The sequence below is a fragment of the Tenrec ecaudatus genome, chromosome 12 (assembly GCF_050624435.1).
Source record: "Tenrec ecaudatus isolate mTenEca1 chromosome 12, mTenEca1.hap1, whole genome shotgun sequence".
Lineage (NCBI taxonomy): Eukaryota > Metazoa > Chordata > Mammalia > Afrosoricida > Tenrecidae > Tenrec > Tenrec ecaudatus.
Genome location: NC_134541.1, coordinates 20,104,446 through 20,123,157, shown reverse-complemented (window position 1 = coordinate 20,123,157; position 18,712 = coordinate 20,104,446). Strand labels below are relative to the sequence as shown.

Genomic DNA, 18,712 nt, shown 5'->3' with positions numbered 1-18,712 from the left:
AAAGCAAGAGGTCCGGAACCGAGCAGCCAGGGGCCTTGCTTCGGGGAGCCCATCTGCCAGGGGCCATGGTAGCTGGTGGGGGGGTTTGAAGGGAAGCCCAGGCCTCTCAGATCAGCCTCACCCACGGCGTCAGGAGGCCTCTCTGGAGGCACAGAGCCCACTGTGCGGCGTGGTGCCTCCCATCTTCTCCATGGAGTTGGGCAGAGGTGCCGAAGCTTAGCCTCTGGGCCCAGTCCCTGCCAGTCACAGAAAAGTGGATGTGGTCCCGGCAGGCTCCTTGTTCCGTTTAGGGCTAAAAGGAGCTTAAATATTCCAGTGCCACCTCGTATACAAATTTATACTGTTCCTAAGGGGATGAGAGAGGGAGAAAAGATGAGAGGGAGAGGGAGAGAGAGAGAGTGAGAAAGAAATCGTGTTTAATTGCGAGAGACAGATTTCGGAGAAAACTTTATCTACACCCATACTCATTAAAGTCAACTCAACTCAAAATCGTCCATGTAATTATCCTGATCTGGACAACCTTCAAAGTTCTACCTGACGCCTGCCTCTTTCCAAGTCTTTTCAGATGTCCAATGGGGACTAATTTCCCCCCTCCCCTTTGTCCAGCAGCACTTCTCAAACTGTGATATGACCAAGAGGCCCCCAAATCTTTCAAAATGCAAGTTCGATACCAGTAAATTGAGAGTGAGGCTCAAGATTCTGAATCCCTAACCATCTTCCAGGTGTTGCCTACAAACTACTCTCTGCGCAGGCCTACACCCTGAGTCAGTCTGTAGACTCTTGTAGCAGGGGCCCGTGTGTATGAACCGTTTCCACCTCTGCACCATGGGTATAACCTCCCAGTCTCATTACCATCCTTTCCCCTTCTTTAAAATGTAACAGAAATGAATCAAATTGAAAATATGAAGATGTATTTCTTGCTCCGAGTCCACTCTCTCTGTCCTTAAACCTGAATCAGTGCCACGTTCTCAAGTCCTGAGCAGAAAGGAAAGCAAAGCAGGGTGAATTTCCTGCAGGAACCGGACGCTGATGGGGTTGGAAGGGAACAGGCGGGACAGGCGACCTTGTTGGGTGGGCTCAAGAAGCACCCACAGGCTGGCCCCCTCACTCTCTGGTGGCATTACCCTCAGACCGAGGGAACAGTGGCCAGCCCCTGGCTGGGGCGGACGGGCCCTGGGGCACTCACCAGCGTCTCCACCATGTTGGATTTGTTGTTGCGCAGCGTCTTCACGATGTGGAACACGTCGATGATGTTCTGCTGCTGGATCATCTCGCACACGCTGCAGAGGGCGCAGAAAGTGCCACTGCGGCCACCCCCATTCCTGAACACAGAGACAAGACAGACAGTCAGATTCCCGGGCACCCGGGTACCTACCACCTGGGCACCTCTAAGGCGGGGTCAATGAGAGTCCTCCCTAAATGTTTGTGCCCAGAGTCACCATAGAGACAAGACATTTGTTTTCAATGTCTCTTTGGGTAGCTTCAGATGCTCCCAGGTTGGCCTCCTAAGGTCCCTGAAAGACTCTCCAGCTTAGAGGAAACATTGAGCTAAAGCCACATCAGCAGTAATGAGTGTGTGTGTGTGTGTGTGAATCCTTCCGGGATGACTCAAAGTCCCCCACTCATATACTGAAGATGTTGGCGTAGGTGACCTTTGAGAATTCAAGGAGCTTGATGTGTCTCTTTGGTTCTATTAGGGGGGTGGCCGTCACCCAGGGCACACTGGACAAAACACCAAGGAATGTGGGCACTGTGACATTGCCACAAAGGGTGTGTAGTGTGTGCATCCTTGCCCACAGGGAAGCTCTGGGTCCTCTTACACATCCAATAGAAAGATCGGTCCTACGGGAGGCTCCCACTTGTCCTTTTCCTCCTTCGCTTAAGAGTACCAGTGTCGGGGGGATGACTGCTAGTCCTGGACCAGCTAGCCCAGACGAGGAGGATGGAAGCGGCTGGAGAGACTGCATCCTGAAATAACAGATTCCACTATCCTCGTTTAAGCCAGACCCTTGTCATCGGGAGCACAGACACAGAGGGCTCTTGGGAACGCCATCCCCCCATCGTTCCTCTCTCTGTAGCCCTATAAGCCCTCTTCATGGAAACATGCTTCAAAAGCTTCACACAAAGTCCCTCTAGGAGTCTGCCTGACTTGGCACTCCTAGGGGCGGGGGTGGGGATGGGGGGAGACAGGGGACATGGATATTTAAAAGGAACCCGTGCAAATGAATCAGGCTCAACATCTAACACGCGGTAAAGAGGAGAAAGGCGCCTCCGGGAGGGATGGTCCAGACTGGGCTACAACAAGAGCCGCCCCAGGGGAAGAGGTGAGTGGACTTTGGTATTGGAGGCCAGTGAGACCCCAAAGGAAGGGGCCGGCCCTGTGTGGAAAGAGGATATGAGATTACGATAAAACCAGCGGTCCCTTTCTGGGAGGTGGGCAAAGCCAGCTTGGCCTGGCTGACATGGGACACCTCACAGCATGTCTCTGGACTCTGGTCTAAGAGCTGGATGCTCTGGGGGAAGGAGGGCTTGGTATTGGTGGTGACCCTTAAGGTATGTGTATATATTTCATCTGCTTTGAGTGCTCTGATTTTCCCGACGTGTGTGTGCATCACCGATCTGAGAGACAGGATCAATAAGCTGGCCTTGGAAAACAAACCGAGCTCCCTTTTTAGGTCTGTGGGAGGCTCCCAAGGCCTCCACTGGCTTCAGAAATATTAATTCCAGACAATATAAGAGCTTGGTTCAAATGTTCCCCACCACACCGTTTTTAAAAGAAGAAATTACCCCGCTCCAAATTGCTTTCAATTCAAGGAAGCAAAGTGAATTCGGGTGAGTTAACTGTTTCACCTACTGCTCTTACAGCTGTGGATCTCGTTGGAAGGATCTTCATAGAACCCGTCTCCATTGTCACGTAACATTCATATGGTAGACTCTGTGATACTCTGGCTATTTGACTTTTGAGGTTATCATACCGTTTATATGGACTCTTTGTATACTTCACAGTATAAGTAATTACATGGATACGAGTTGAGTGTTGGTGATTCTGACACCGTTGATGAAAACGTGTCTGCCTTCTAAATAGTAGGTGCGCCAACTCAACAAGGCCTACAGGTGATCTAGTTCAATGTGCCCATCGGACAGATGACGAAACTGCTGCTGACAGCCACAGTCCTAGGAGTCTGGCTCTCCACCGTCGCTGTACGATGGCCTCTGAGCCCTGGCTTTGATGATGCAGAGTCTAAGATGCGCGGTACATGCTCTGGGGCACCCATTCCAACGGAGGTCTAAGTACAGCAAGGCTTGAACGTGACCACTAGCAAATTCCCAGGTCCTTCTACCTCCTTCCATCCATCAGCTCCTCCGAGCAGCGCCTTCTCCTCAGTGTCCACATCCCTGGTTTGCCGCGGAGCCATCATGCGAGATGCCCCAGGAGACAAACACGGAACACAAGACCTTTGGACGAGGCTTTCTCTTCCCATCAAGAGTCACCATTTCAAAAACTCACAGGGCAAGTCTACCCTGTCCTAGAGGGTCACTATGAGTTGGCATTGACTCGATGGCAGTGAGCTTGGTTTGGGTTTTGAGTGCGGGCTAGTGGATGGCACATTAGCTTGTAGACTCGGGTTCAAATTCTAGCTCCCCTCATACTGACCTGATACCCTACCTTTCAATGCCTCAGTTTCTTTCGAGGGCATGAGAATGATGATACCACCCACCTCAGATGGCATGAAATGACTCAGGTAAAAGGTCTGCCATCAAGCTCATTAATAAAGTCCCCCCTTTTCCTCCTCCTTCCCTCCCCTCTTTTCTCCTGTCCCCATCCCTCCTCCACCCTCCTACTTCTCCTGTGGAGCCCACTTGGTCCTGAGCTTTCTTGTGATGGTTGGGCGGTATCATGTCTCCTAGTGGAGACCTAGGCTACCAGCGTTGGCATCAGCAACCTGTCTGATCACTATGGTTCCAGGCAACAGCCTGGCAACCCCCTTACAGCACATATTTGTCACCTCTCTGATTACACTCCCATTGGCATGTCCCATGGGCATGGAGAGCTGCTGTGGCAGGGCATGCAGGTGGTGCGTGTGGTCAGTGGAATCCTGAGGGATGCTTCCCAGCTGTCACCTTGTTTCCCTGGAGACACGTCCTTTGTACTCACAGGCAGTGGACCACGGTGCGTCCCTCCCTCCCGTCATACTGCTCCTGCCACTTCTCCAGCCGTCGGACCACTTTGAGCAGAGAGCGCTTGGAGGGGGGCGTGTCCCGGTACGCTGGCCAGCCTATGTACTGGAGGTGCTGGACTATGCGGTACCCATCCTGCGGCTGAGAACAAAGATGCTGTTAAGGCATCTGGAGATGCTTGGGGACTTGAGTCCTCCAGCTACCCAGGGACTGCATTGAACCTGATGTAGCGGAAGGCAGACTGAATAGGATGAAAGCCTTCTCATCAAAGGGAGCCATGCAAGCCAGGCCCTTACCTGCTTCCACACGTCACCGTTTCACCTGTCACGAGTGCCTTCACTCCTGTCTACCTGAAGCACTTTTTAGGGAAGGGTTCTCTGGCTCTTCTGGGCAGAGCTTTTCCCTCTGTGAGGGTCACGAGCCACAGCACGCCTCCCTTTCCCGTTAGAGAGAGATCAGGAGGCAGGGATGGAGCTCTGCTCTCCCCGGGTGTCACATTCCACACCCACTGCTGACCACTTTAGTCAGACAACCCATCTGCCCCTCTCCCACTCTGGATCCCTCTAACCAACTAGTGAATATCCTTTAAAAAGTCAGTATTTGTTTTCACCCCTGTCTGCCCAGAGCGGGGCCCAGAGCTTACAGGACCCCATCAAGGGCCATATCAACTCATGCCCAAAGCGTGCGGCCCAAAGCGGGAGAAGGGAGTTCTGAGGAGTTGTGTCTACACGGTAGCAAGAGCGTTGGGAAACAGGCAGATGGCACGCTGGGTCCCCTTCTTCCATCTCTGTGTTTTGGAGCCATTCCTGAGCCTGGAGCTGGAACCAGCCCAGATATCACTTTCCCAAGGAAGCGATTCTCAGGGGAACAGAACACAGACTTGGGGCCAGCCCGGAAGGGTGCTCCCCCTCCCGGCAGCCTCCATCTGCTGGAGGAGACATGGCACGGAGGCGACTTACACGAGCCATGTTACAGATGCGGAATATTCGGTGGATGATGTCTTCGTCGATGTCCGCGGAGACAAACTCCACCTGGATGGGCCCATAACACCCGGAGGTCTTCTCGGGCCAGTACTGCATGCACAGCTGGGGCAAGGAAAGAGGTCAGAGGCACAGGTCAAGGAAAGGGAGAGACAGTCTCCTTGTTCCCAGCAGGACGCCTGGGTGGGAAAAGCAGAATGTTGCCTGGGTGCTCAGTCTCAGCTCTCCAGCGAGGGGCACCCACCCACTAGTTCGTTTGCTGAAAGACTACAGCTCTGGCTTCGGACCACCTGTCAAGCTTTCTGGACCTGTATTTCCTCCTCTTTGAAATGGGGGAGAGTAACATCGACCTTGAAGAGCTGTCATCAGGCTGAACTAGAACACTCTGAAGCAGGGGTGAGTCTCACGGCCAACAGGAATCCCTGTGAACTTTCTTTGTTCCAGACCAACCTTCCCAATGATGCTGTTGGAAAAAAATCCAAAAAACCCTTGCCTGCTATTGTTTCCTGGACTTGAGGAAAAGGTGACTGCTGTCCCTGAGTCTAAGACAGTGGTTCTGAGCCAGAGGTGGTTTTGTCCCCCAGGGGACGTAGGCAATCTCTGGAACTCTGTTCTAGTTTTCACACCTGGGGGTTGCTACTGGCCTGCGGTGAGTTGGGTCCTGGGGTATTGTTGGCCATCCCATAGTAACAGTTATTATATTCCATGGAGCTGGCATTGTTGTTGTTAGATGCCGTCCATTTGGTTCTGACGCATATTGATCTATGAATAATGAAACCCTGCCCAGTCCTGCGCCATCCTCCCCATCACTATGCGGTAGTTCCTGGTTGCAGCCCAGCAGATCCACAGTGCCTCGCCTGAGAAGCCCCGGCAGAACGTCACAGATGGGTCCTTGGAATTATGGGTATCATCAGGGAGGCGGGGTGGACATCGCATTGTCCCGGGTGCTGGGGAGTCAGGATTAGACTTTGGGAGACCACTCTGGGGATGTGGCAGGGGCTGTGCTTCCAGGGAGGGGTAACATGTGCCTCACGTTCCTGCCCAGGTTTCAGAGCTGGCTCATGGATTGGGGCTCCTGGAGGTCACCACAGCCTGGCCAGAGACCAGGTGTTAGGTAGGCTCTTTGTCTGATCGGGAGGGCTCCCTGGGGGTTAGCAGAGGCTCCCACATTCACCAGCGCTCTTGAGAAGGGCTGGGGAGTGAGCCTCTCTCTAGCATGGTCTGTCCTGGCTTGCACCAAGCTTGCAGGCAAGGAGTTGGGTCGACAGAGATGAACACAGAAACACAGCAGCCTCCTCACTCGCTACTGTAGAGATAAGGTTTTCATGATAGGCAAGGGTTGCTCTCCTCTCATTGGAAGAGTGGCCAAGTCACTCTGAGAAGTCCTAAGAGCTAACATATTCTTTCCTTCCCCTAGAACCAGCAACAGAAGGGAGGAGCTGGGGTGGAGAGGGAGGACTCCCTGCCAACCACTTGGTTCCGACTCATAGTGACCCTATGGGACTGAGCAGAACTGCCCTGGTGGGTTTCTGAGACTGCAAATTGTTACAGGAGTAGAAAGCTTCATCAGTCTCCTCTCGAGGGACGTGTGGTTTTGAACCACTCACCTTTGGGTTAGTGGCCAAATGCATAACCCAGGCCTCCCACTTCCCTAACTGTGGGACCTAAAATTCTAGCTTTGTCGTTGGTGTTGATAAGTGCTATCAAGTTGGATCTGACTCACGGTGATCCCAGGCCATGGAGCAGAACATGGTGTAGTCCCAGGTCCTTCTTGCAGCTGTTCTTGTGCTTGAGCCTGTGGCTGCAGCCACTGTGTCTCACTGCAATTAGGCTTTCTTCCTTCCCTACCTCTGGGTTTCGATCGCAGGATACCACCTGACATGGTTGAACCCATTCTCTTTGGTATAGAGACTTGGTATATTCTTTCTGTCTTCTTTCGCTGCCTCCGTCACTGTTCAGTACTTGGCCCATAGGTGGTGGGTGTTAGGTGCTATCAAGTCAGTTCTGACCCACAGTGGCTCTATGCATAACCGAACAAAGCCCTGCCCGGTTCTCTGCCGTCTTCACAATTGCTTTTCAATATGCTGGCGAGGTCTTGTGCAGCAGGTTTACCTGTCCCAGCAGTTTGCTTTTTCTTTTGAAACACTTTTACCAGCACTTCATCCACCTATCATACAATTCCATAGTTCCACCATATCAAGAAGCGTTGTACAATCTTTGCCATGATCAATTTTAGAACATTTCCTTTTTCTACTTACTCATTGAGCGCCCCCCCAACAGTTTTATTGGCACGTAGTTTACCTATCATACATCTCCATAGTTCAGTCATGTCAAGGACAAATGGACGATCATAAGCACATCAATTTTAGAGCATTCCACCTCTCTACCACCATTCTGATGCAATCTCCATTCAGATGCTCCATCCAACCTTCATTATTTACTCCCCAAATTCTCCCTCCCTCCATATCACCCACTCCCCACCTGTATTCTCTATATCCCCTTATATCAGTTATCATTGGACCCACTCCTGTGCTTCACGGCTGGGAGACACAACCAAAATCAATTTAAAAAATGGACTAAGGTGGTAAGGATAAAATCATAATGGTACAAAGACAATAATAATACTGCATAAGAAGGAAAAGACCCAAAACCCTTCTCAACATTCAAAGTCAAGGATGAAATTTCTGCCATGGAGCCAGTAAGAGATCCTTGCACCCTGAACAGATTCAGGTCACGTCTATAAGGTAGTCAACTGGTCAGGTGTGGAGTTCAACCAGCATAATCAAGATTACAATGATCTCGGCCTCATGGTAAGGCTGTTCCAGACTCTTCTGTGGCTAGAGCAGATCTGCCAGTGGCTCAGCCCGACTAGATACTGTGCTGATGGGTTTGGGGCTCCCACCACTCCCCATAGCCCTCCACCAATTGGGTGTTCATAATCTTAACTTGATGTTTGTCTCTCGCCATATTCTTATTTTGTAATTGTCATCATTGAATCACATAAGCTGGTATATGTCTTCCGTGTGAACTTCGTTGACTTCTTACTTAGATGGCTGCTTGTTTGAGTACAACCCAGACAAAATTCTGATTGATAGCTGGGCACCATAATGTCGCAGCAGATTTGACTGCTGCTTCCATGAGCACTGATTGCAAATCCAAATAAGACAAGATCTTTGACCACACCAACCTTTTCTTCATTTATCATGAAGTTACCATTGGCCCAATTATGAAGAGTTTGCTCATCTTCCCATTGAGTTGTAATCCATACTGAAGGTTATAGCCCTTGATCTTTATCAACAAGGGCTTCATGTTGTCCTCACTTTCAACAAGCAAGTCTGTGTCATTTGGGTGTCGCAGGTTGTTGATAAGACTTTCCCCAATGCTGATGCCACATTCTTCTTCATCTAAGCTAGCTTCTCTGCTCACTCAGGAAGACTAGGCTCTATTTGAAAGCAAGGGGTCACATACTATGACTCATGGGCTAAATCTGGCCAGGTTCCTGCTTTTTTGTAGTTAGGGCACAATGGAACTGCCCCTGTGGGCTTCAGAGGCTTTTTACAGGAGTGGAAAGCCTCATATTTCTCCAAGAGAGCAGCCAGAGGTTTCAAACTGCTGACCTTGTGGTTAGAGCAGCCCAACTTATAACCCGCCACCCCATGGAGGTGTTAAATGCACTCACTAAATTCCAGTTAGGAGTAGTTAAGACGACTAACTGAAAGGATGTTGGTTCAGACTCATCCCAATGTCCCTCAGAAGAAATGCCTGGCACTCTTTGGCATGGTCACAGTCATGAAAACCCTCTGGGGAGTAGTTTTACTCTACACCCCCACTTCACTGTGAGTCAGAATGGGTCTTAAGTCCACTGACTAGTATTAGAGTGGAACCCACCTGTGCTCTGCACAAATGGTAGTGGCCATGGCAATCGCCAAGAGGAAACCTGAAGGATAATTCTCATCACCCCTCTCAGAGAGCAGAGGCAGGCATGCAAGATTAACTCTCATCACCCCAACTGGCACCTTGCATCCTTGCTGTCTCCCGTGGGGGTTAATTGAATCTCCTGGGGAAGGAGCTGCATTGATGGGTTTGAGGGGAGGAGCTGGTCACTAGGGCCTCCGAGGCTGGACAGTCATCTGCTGAGCAGTGCAGTAATGACAAGTCCACAATTTGGACTTCATTTCTCTTTGCCATGGGCTCTCCCACCTCGCAACCTTCACAGTAATGAGAGACTGGGGCAGAGAAGTTGGAGGCTGGTCAGAGAAATCGGAATTAATCAGAAGTGCCCAGTAAGAGGGAAACAGAATCACCTGCATTGAATTTAGCCTTGCCGGAGTTTGGCTGGGATCCTGACGTGTGGCACGCAGATGCATGGCATCTGAGAAAGCCTATCACCCCCGATCTTTTCAGGCTGGAGGGAATGAGGAATGATTTGTCTCTTTTAACAAGATTTCCGGACCAATTTCTCAAGCTAATAGGCTTGACGATGCCTCAAACAAGGCTCCTCTAGTTGGGACACTTCTCTGCATTTGATTTTCCGGGTCACGCTCCCATAATTCCCAGAGGCTGGTGAAGGTTGCGGGGTCCTTCGGATGCGGAATGGGAGCTGGCCTTCCACTCCGCTACCCTCTTTCGAGAGGCTGCAGCAGCAACTGCATGGTGACAGTCAGCCGGGAGGTGTCTCCGCATGACTCCAGAGACCACACAGCCTCTAGCTGGGGGGGGGGGGGAAATGGGAGGAAGAGGGGGGCAGCACCCCGCGTTCTGTCCCCCAAGATCCTTTGCATCTCAGAAATGAGCCTCCCAACAAAATCTGTCTAGTAGAGCCATCTTGGTGGGAGAGCCAGGGCAGCAGAAGGTGGATGGAGCTGTGAGCACTAAGTGAGGCTCGCCCTAACTGCCCTGCCCTGGTTTCAAAGCCTCCCTCAATCACTTTCAAACTGAGTGATGTAGACAAGCCCTAACTTAACTTATGGGCGGCTGTGAATTTGAGGATGTCTCCTTTGACAGTAGTTAGCAAGTATGCTTTAAAAACCAAATTCTCTGTCAGGGAGGTGGAGTCAATTCCAATTCAGGTGGGACTCCAAAGATGGCCGTGACCATGATTAGGCAGTGTGGCGGAGGGCTCTTTAGAAAAAGTGCACCTGAGTTCTGTTTGGCTGTTGTTCTCCTCAACTAACTCCCCTACATCTAGGAAACTGGGTGAGATTTTTTTTCCTTTAAGATAATACCTAATCCACTGCCCTTATGAAAAGTCCCAATTAGTCAGCAGGGGCGGGCAGAGGTGGAGATGGCACTGCCTGCCCATGGGGTATAGCCTCTGGATTTTCCTGGAGAAGGACACAGACCATCTAAGAGGAAGGGCAGCAGCACAGGGTAAGCAGCAAAAAGACACAGGGTGACTTGCCAGGTTGTGTGGCCCTTTCCACGTGTGTTGATCCCAGAGGAGAACTCCCTTGTAGGATTTCTTGGCTCTGATATTCACAGAAGCAGGTCACCAGTCCTTTCTTCGACAGTGCTGTTTTGTGACTTTGAATTGGTCACCTTTAGGTTAGCTGTTTAGGGCCAACTGTATGCATCACCTGGGGATGTGTGACCCGCCTCCCCAAATTCTGCATTATGCAATCATCCTCCATTTTGTGATCTGGTGGGCAGCCAATCCTTTGAAAGGGGAATTTCCTTGGGGGTGTGGCCTGCACCCATGGATGGATGTTCTTGCAGAGCTCATGCTTTCTGTCCCTCCCTTGTAGGTTTGGTCATCCTCTGTCCTCTGATACCTGGGACTTGAGCTAGCAGCCTGCTGGCTGACCTGCAGATTTTGGATGCATCAGCCCTTATCACCATGTACATCAAGAGAAACCTCCTGACCCACAGATTTGGGACTTTGCAGCCTTTACAATTGCATGAGCCGTGTCCTTGAGATCAATATCTATCTAGATAGTTATGAGTGCTTCGCTGGTAGTGCTCCTCTGTGGAACCCAGACTAAGACTAAGACTAAGGGATGAGGAACTGAGCCTACAGCTGGGTGAGCTAGAGATAGAAGGAAGAAAGACCATCTGTGACCCAGGGAACCAGACCATAGCATTTATGATTAAAGAACTCATGGGAGCGAGAACTTAAGGACCTGAAAACAGGCGTTCAAGGAAGCCCACATAGCCCTCTGTGATGGTATTTTCTTTCTTCGATGATTCAGGTTCTGTAGGTGAGTCCCTGGATCAAGAGAAACGTTAGTTCTGGGATTGGGTTCTCACTTTTCATGCAAGGACATATGGTATGATGCTCGGCCAATGCACCTCAGGAGCAGCAATCAGCAATCATCACTAGGCAGCTATGGTGCTGAATACTTTCAGCAGAGCTTCCAGACACAGGCAGACCAGGAGGAAAGGCCTGGCAGTCTAGTTCGCTAAATCAGCCAATGAAACCTCTATGGCTCAAAATAGTCCTATCCCATTGAGCACCATGATGGGTGGCAGTCTTCCCTCTTAGCACAGGTCTCCCCACCCTTCCTTTCCCAGCAGTCTGGGTGTGGTGGCCTGCTTCATGGAGGGCTTCCCCACTGCAGAGACCCACAGGGAGCAGTGGTGACCGCAGCAAGAGGGGGTCGCTAGGCCAGGAGGTGCTGATTCTGTGGAAAGAACTGCGCTTCTCCCAGAAGAGCCAAGGAGCATTTGCTGTTTGCTGTCAGAATGCATTAAGCCCAGCGAACCTCTGGGAAGCCTGCACGGACAGCCTGGGAATGCCTCACAGGCGTCCTTCCCCCACGTGGGCTCCAGAGCTCTCGTGACCGTGAACAGATGTCCTTTGGGGCTACAAGTTGAGGTGTGAAATATAACAAATACCGAGGGAGCCTCCCTCATTAAATGCTCCCTTCATGCTGATGGAATCAGAAAGCTTGTTAGTGGCCAGAATCAGCCTGCTCAGTTCCATGAAAACTAGACCGTGGGTCAGGGTTTGGGGCTCCTCATTTGAGTTCAGTGCACCTTGGCTCTGCCATTTGTTAACTAAAACCCCCTTTATAAAATGGAATACGAAAGACATCCCAGAGCTTCAAAAATTAAGGAATCTACTTATTAAGGTCGCTGTGACTGAGAAGGGGGAGAAAATGAGTCCCTGGCCACATACGTGTGAAGTGACCAAGCATTTAGGAGGGGAAATCCAAGAGCCACCAACCGCTGTGCTTTTAACAATTCAGGGCAGTGATGAGGAGATTCCATTCGGTCGATTCTGTAAAGATACCCCATATGTAATTGGCTTTAACACTGTGGCCAGTTAAGGAAGATAGGCTGGGGGTGCTGCGGTGGGTGGAGGCAAAGGGCAGACAGTCATCAAAGCTCATCAAGGCGAGTCAACATTTTCATAGTCCCACTAGGTGGCAGATGCCACCTCCACGAACTAAGGTGAGACTCCCTGGTGGCACTATGGTTTCAAGTGGTGCTGCTGAGCCTAAGATCAGCTGTTGGAGACCACCAGCCCTCCCATGGGAGAACGATGAGGCTTCTACTCCTGTAAAGATGTGCAGCCTCGGAAAGCCACAGGGGCAGGTCCACTCTGTCCTAGACGATTGCTAGGAGTTGGAACCAAATCAGTGGCAATGGGTTTGCTTTTGGGTAGGGGAGGGTTGATTTATTATTGAAACAGCTGCATCAGTGTTTGTTTCTGGGAAGGGCAGCGGGCTGGGGCCTTGGGAAGATAAATATTGAAGAGTCTGGAAGAGGTAGAAGAAGGTGAAAGTGGGGGCTCAGAGCTAGATCTGGAAAGAAGTACCCTTCATGCAGTTGATTGCTAACAGGTTGGACGTTCAAGTCCACTCAGAAGTACCTCAGCAGAAAGACCTGACCATTTACTTCCAAAACCTTACCTGGGTAGTATCCTCCTGCTCTGACACATCCAAGATCACCACGAGTCAGACTGGACTGATGGCCAAGGGTTCACTAAAGAGACCGCTGGCTTACTCAGGATGAAGAAGGAACAACTTTGAGCATCAGGCAGGTCTGCTTTCAAAGCCGCTTTCAAATAAGGAAACACACCTGCCTGCTCCCTAACCCAGGTGCCAGCCAAATGGGCAATTGGCAGGAATGTGGTCTGAAACAAAGAGGCCCTGGTGGTGTGGCCGGGTCAACTTTGGACTGATCATGACAAAGACGGTGGTTCAAACACACCAGCCCTTCTTTGGGAGAAAGATGAGTCTGTCTGCAGTAAAGACACAGAATCCCAAGCAGCAGTTCTACTCTGCCCCCAAGGGTCGCTGGGAGTCGGAGTCAACTCAATGGCAGTGAGTTTGTGCCTGAACACAGTTCTTGCATGGTGCAAATGGTTTAATGCCTGGTTACAGCCACAAGGTTGCCAGTTCAAGTCCACCAAGAGGAGTTTTGGAAGAAAGACCTGGAGATTTGCAAAGTCATAACCCCTGAAACTCCTAGGGAGTATGGTTCTACTCCAACATGCATAGGATCGTCCAAAGGTGGAGTCTGCCTCATAACAACTGGCTGGATTTTTGAAGCTTTCAAAAACCCCTCCAAACTCACTGCCATCCAGTCGATGCCGACTCATAGCGACCTCCCTGTGGATTTCGGAGACTGTAACTGTTTACGGGAGTAGAAAGCCCTGTCCTCCCATGGAGTGCTTGATGGTTTCAAACTGCCAAACTTGAGGCTCGCAGCCCAATGCATAACCATCACACCAGTAGGGCTCCTCATTTGGGGCCTTTAGTGACAGCAAATCCTATTCCTCACTCGATGGCAGGCATGTTCTCCACCCCTGGCAACGAGTCCTGGCCTTGGCTGGATGGATTCTGTGACCTCAGATGAGTCCCTCCCTCTTCCATGAGCCCAGCGTCCTGGTGTGTAAAATACGGTAGAAGTGGATCTGGGTCAGATCCATGGTTTCCCAAGTGGGTCCTTAAAGTTAGCAGGCGAAGACAACAGGCTAGTTCCAAAATGTCAACCCCAAGAGAGGCCATGCAGCCAGCCCTGGGCTACAAGCCGAGCATCTTGTGAGAACTCTGCAAATGACCCAGAGGTCAAAGTGCCCAGGGGGCAGTTATGGGAAACATTAACCAATCATTAGGTCATAAGTACAGTTTTGGAAGTGAAAGCTTTCAAAACCAGTGGACCAGTGGATGGAAGACATGGGAAGGACTGTAAGGTGTTTGGAAAACACGTGTGTTACACATTTTTGAATACTTTAACCTACCAGTTGTCTGACAGTGTATCTTACCGGGGCGGTTTGCATGTTGCTATGATTGCTGGAAGGTACGCCACCTGGACTTCAAATTCCAGGGCCATCCCTGGTATAACAGGTTTCAAAGACTAGGAAGAAAAGTCTGGTGGCTGACTTAGAAAGATTAGCCAATGAACACCCTAAGGGTGACAAGAGATAGTTGCCCAATACAACTAGGCTCAACAAAGGAGTCTAGTGCAGACCTGGCTGTTGGCAGGGCTAGCCCAGCCCTGGTCTGTCTTGGCGTGGACATGCTGCCAGACAAGTATGGAGGCCGCTTGAAAGAGCCACTCCTCCAGGTGCCAAGGGCGGCTTTTCTGGTATTCTCACTGTGTCACTGTTTATTTTCACAAGGCACCCAGCTGCTGCGGTGATGATATTTATATCAATAAGTGCTCTATTCATCTGCTGGTTTCAGGGGCTGCTTGCCAGCTGCATATGGCAGCCAACCTCGGGCACTTCTAAGCCTGATGGCTGTGTGTGTGTGTGTGTGTGTGTGCATTTGCATTTAGAGAATCAGTTCTAAAAAGCTGTATCAACATCTGGGCCTGAGAGATCCTTCATGCACTTAGGACCCACCCTGGCAGGGGGAGTGGTAGCACTGATCATGACCCTTGCTTCTGTATGCCCTTAAGTGAGATTCTAGGGAGCATCTCCTCTGAGCTCCAATTTTGCAAAAAGTGATGCTGGTGACAGGGAACAGCAGCAGAGAGACTGTCAGAGACTCCACTTCGCTCCCAGGTCCTGGGAGCAGACTTCATGGGTGGATGCTTTCAGGCAAAGGAATGGGGTGAGGGTCACTTTGGGCTCTGGAACTATGCAGGGGTCTGGGCTCTATGGTCCAGATTCCATTGCTCAGGTCTTGAACCTTGGAGCCAATAGCAATTCCTCTTTTCATCTCACATATGCAATCTGTTAGGCTCTGCTGTTGGTTCTCACTTCAAGATACACCCATAATTCTCTCTATTGCCATCACCTGGCCCAGAGCTGCCATCCCCCATGACCTGGATTCATCCAGCTGCCTCCTCTCTGGTCTGTCTGATTCTGCTGTTAGTAATTGTCATGCTTTCCTAGAGCGACAGTCTAGTCTCAGAAAATCAGCCAGAGTGGCCCTTGATTATAAAGCCAAAGCATGTCATTCCCTGCTCAAACCCATCCAACAGCTTCCTATTTCTCTCAAAATAAAACTCTAAGTTCTTGCCAAGACCTTCAAGGCGTCTGTGATCTGGTGGTGTCACGTGTCTGATCTTCGGATGCTCTCCTTGTCCCACAATCTCTGTTTCAGTCACGGGGGCCTCCTGGCTGGTCCTTAAATTGGCCAGTGTGTGCCTCACCCGAAGCCCTTATTTCTACTGCTAGGAACGTGTTTGTTGGAGATGATCCGTCAGCTCATTTTTTCCACCTCCTTCCAGCTGGTGCTGAAATGTTACTTTCCCAGTAAGGCCGACTCTGACCTCCTAGAGAAGGTTGCCTCCCAAGCTCCAGCTCCGGTCTTCATCAGCCTGCCCTCTTATTCCGCTTCAGCAGCAGGAAGCACACACACTGCAGCTAGCATGTTGGTTCCTGTCAGCCTCCCCGCCTTAGGAGCATGGTGGTATGGGGAGGTGAGACTTTGGGGCTTTGGCTGGAAGCATTCCAGCACCAAGGACAGCACCCAGTGGGCTGTTCCGCAAACCCAGGGGCTGAATGGATGACCAGGATCTCATTTGACAGGCTCCCCCTTCAAACCCTGCAAGCTAACCCGCCTTTCTCCCTGCTCTCTCCTGCTCCCCTTTCCCAGATCCTCTTCCTACCCGTCTTCTTCTCTTCCTCCTGCCTCCCCATCTTGGACAACTCCACCCTGGACACCGGAAAGACCTGGCCACCATCCATTCACTTCTTGTCACCTCCCACAGCTGACTGCTCCCTGGGTCTTGCATACTCCATCTCTGGAAACACCTTCACCCCCAGCCTCCCCCCCTCATCCCCTCATTCCCTTGCCTCTGGCCACTTCCCCTGTTCAGGATGTCACCTTTATTTTCTGCACCTTCCCAGCGTGTTCCTCCCCAACCTCCAGGCTTCCAGGATTGTCCTCTGGGCTCTCTCTGGTCCCTGGACTCAGCTTCCTCATGGGAAATCCGGCCTTTCTCCGCCCCAGCAGACTCTCGGGGCTCTCGCTTCCCTGGGCAGTGAATGCTTTCTAATCCAGCCTCTCAGAGCCCCAAGGGTTCCACCATGGCAGCGGGAATGACAGACTCACCCCAGGCTACCACAGGGGAACCCCGAGACCCTCAATGTCTACAGCAGCACCAGCAGCTGTTGATTACACGTGCTTCCAATGGTTGGCTTTGCCAGAAACTTTTCCTTGAAGAAAGGATTCTGTTGCTTCAAAAATGGAAGCTTGGGGCTTACCATGCTACAGGACTGGCCTGGCTCCTTAGCGTGGCATGGGGGGAAGGGGGAAAACTGCAGGTGGTGTCCTGCTGCCTCTGATAGCCTCCCCACCTTCTCCCCCTCTTTATAAACCCAAGGCCCAGCCACAGGGATCCCAAAGCTGAGCTGGGAACAAGCCCGCACATGCTCACCCCTCCTTGCCTTTGGCCCTGCTGTTCCCTCCGCCTGTTCCCGGTTGCCATATCCCTTCTTCAAGCCCAAAGTCACCTTGGTTTTGAAGTCTTCGCTCACCCTCTGGGCAGAATTAATTGCTCCCTGCTCCCAGCCAGCACAGCACTTTGCCGCTGACCTCTATTATAGCACGAGGCTGGCACCATTTGCTCATCTGTCTCTAGCCACACTGTGGGCTCCAGGAAGGCTGAGACGAAGGCCCAGAGGGTTCTTTTCTTCCTGGACAAGGGCTGCATGCGGCGGGGCTCACACAGCACTGTGCTGGGCTACTCTGCCTTCCCTCCAAGGCAGGCAAAGGTCAGTCTTGCCTCTTCCAATTGGGAATGGTTGCCTAGCCAGTGGGTGTGGCCTCCAGGAACTGTCCTGGGTCAGGGGCTATCTGGTGCTATGGCCACGGGAAGCTGGGGTGGGCAGATCCAGAGTGGTCAAGGCATGAAGCCCGCGGGGCTGGGAAGGCTGGCCAGCAGGAAGCCACAGTCAGAGGACAATGGATCTGAAGTTGGCTCCAGGCTCTGCCAGTGCAGGTGGCATTGCAGAGGGGCAGGGCTGGTGGGAGTGGCAGGCATCAGGTGTTCTTCAGGGGGGCATATACAGGGTTGGCGAGGCAGACCATTGGCTCAACAGGCTCTGTGTCTGTTATTTGGAACAAGAATCCAGGCAGTGCCTGGAGGTGGAGTAAGCAAGTCTGACCCCAGGGAAGCTGGGGAAAGCCCATAGGAAGGAGAGTCCTGGCTGGAACTGGGAGGGCCTGAGCCACGGGGTCTGGTGAGCCGCCGAGTGGGCTGGTATGGGGATCCCCTCTAGGTGGTACCCACTGCCCAGGGGAGGCCAGCTGGGACAGTACTGCCGTGGCTCTCAAGGATACTCCCCACACGTCTAGGGTGCAGCTCCTCTGACGCGCCCAAGGCCACTCAGGGCAGTGACCAGCGCTGCTCCTACCTGTGCAGTGTCCATCTCGTTCAGCATCACCACGGACAAGCAGTCATAATCAAACACCAGCCTCCAGAAGTCCGCCACCGTGTTCGGGAGAGGGTGCTGGGTGACCACGAAGGCTGCGGGCTGCTTGTGGCTCTGACAAAGCAATGGCACAGGCTTGGTCACGCGCACACTGGACAGTGCCGCCCTGCCGGCCAAGAGGCTGAGCGGCTCTGCCCAACAGATGACACAAAGCCCTCACCCCCGTCCTCCTCTCTCTGCAACCTGGCCGCCCCTTCTCACAATGGAGCCGCTCACCTCCTAACGAAGGCATTTCATTAGGGAAGTGCCTCTTGGGTGGGGATTAACCAAATAAATTATTTATGTCTTGGAACTCAGCAAACAATAATCATTAAGATATGCGGTGAAAGCCTCCCCCTTTCAGACGAACTTCTCTGCCAACCAAGGCACCTCCTCAATGCCAGGACTCCCCTGAGTCCCTAAGCCCACAGGGAGGGTAGGGCAGGCCATGATATGGCAGAGGGCTCAATTCTGTTTCAAGGCTGGGACTAGGGCTTAGTTGGCTTAAGTAGCCACTCAGCTGGTGAGGTAAGTGGGCCGTGAAACATGCCCATCTTTTTAAGTCAAGCAGACAGGGGTTCAAACCTTTGTGTTGCCAGTTGGCAGCTATGAGTCATTCACCCATTCATTCCTTCACCCACTCAAGCATCATTTAGAGAGTGTTGAGCATGTGTGCGCACGTGCGTGTGTGTTGAGCTAAACACCATGTTACTAGTTCTCTCCAAAGCTCAGGTTCCCC

General features: G+C 51.7%; 1 protein-coding gene across 1 annotated transcript in view; it reads right to left on the bottom strand.

The window, feature by feature from the left end:
* Positions 1–292: 292 nt before the first annotated feature.
* Positions 293–18,712, bottom strand: part of PTPRT (protein tyrosine phosphatase receptor type T) — an 890,723-nt gene continuing 872,303 nt past the window's right edge. The window contains exons 28-32 of the mRNA XM_075527730.1: positions 17,917–18,048; positions 5,139–5,264; positions 4,157–4,320; positions 1,187–1,322; positions 293–346 (exon numbers count right to left, since the gene is read on the bottom strand). Of these exons, the coding sequence (XP_075383845.1) occupies positions 293–346; positions 1,187–1,322; positions 4,157–4,320; positions 5,139–5,264; positions 17,917–18,048 (612 nt within the window). The remainder of the gene's footprint in view (positions 347–1,186; positions 1,323–4,156; positions 4,321–5,138; positions 5,265–17,916; positions 18,049–18,712) is intronic.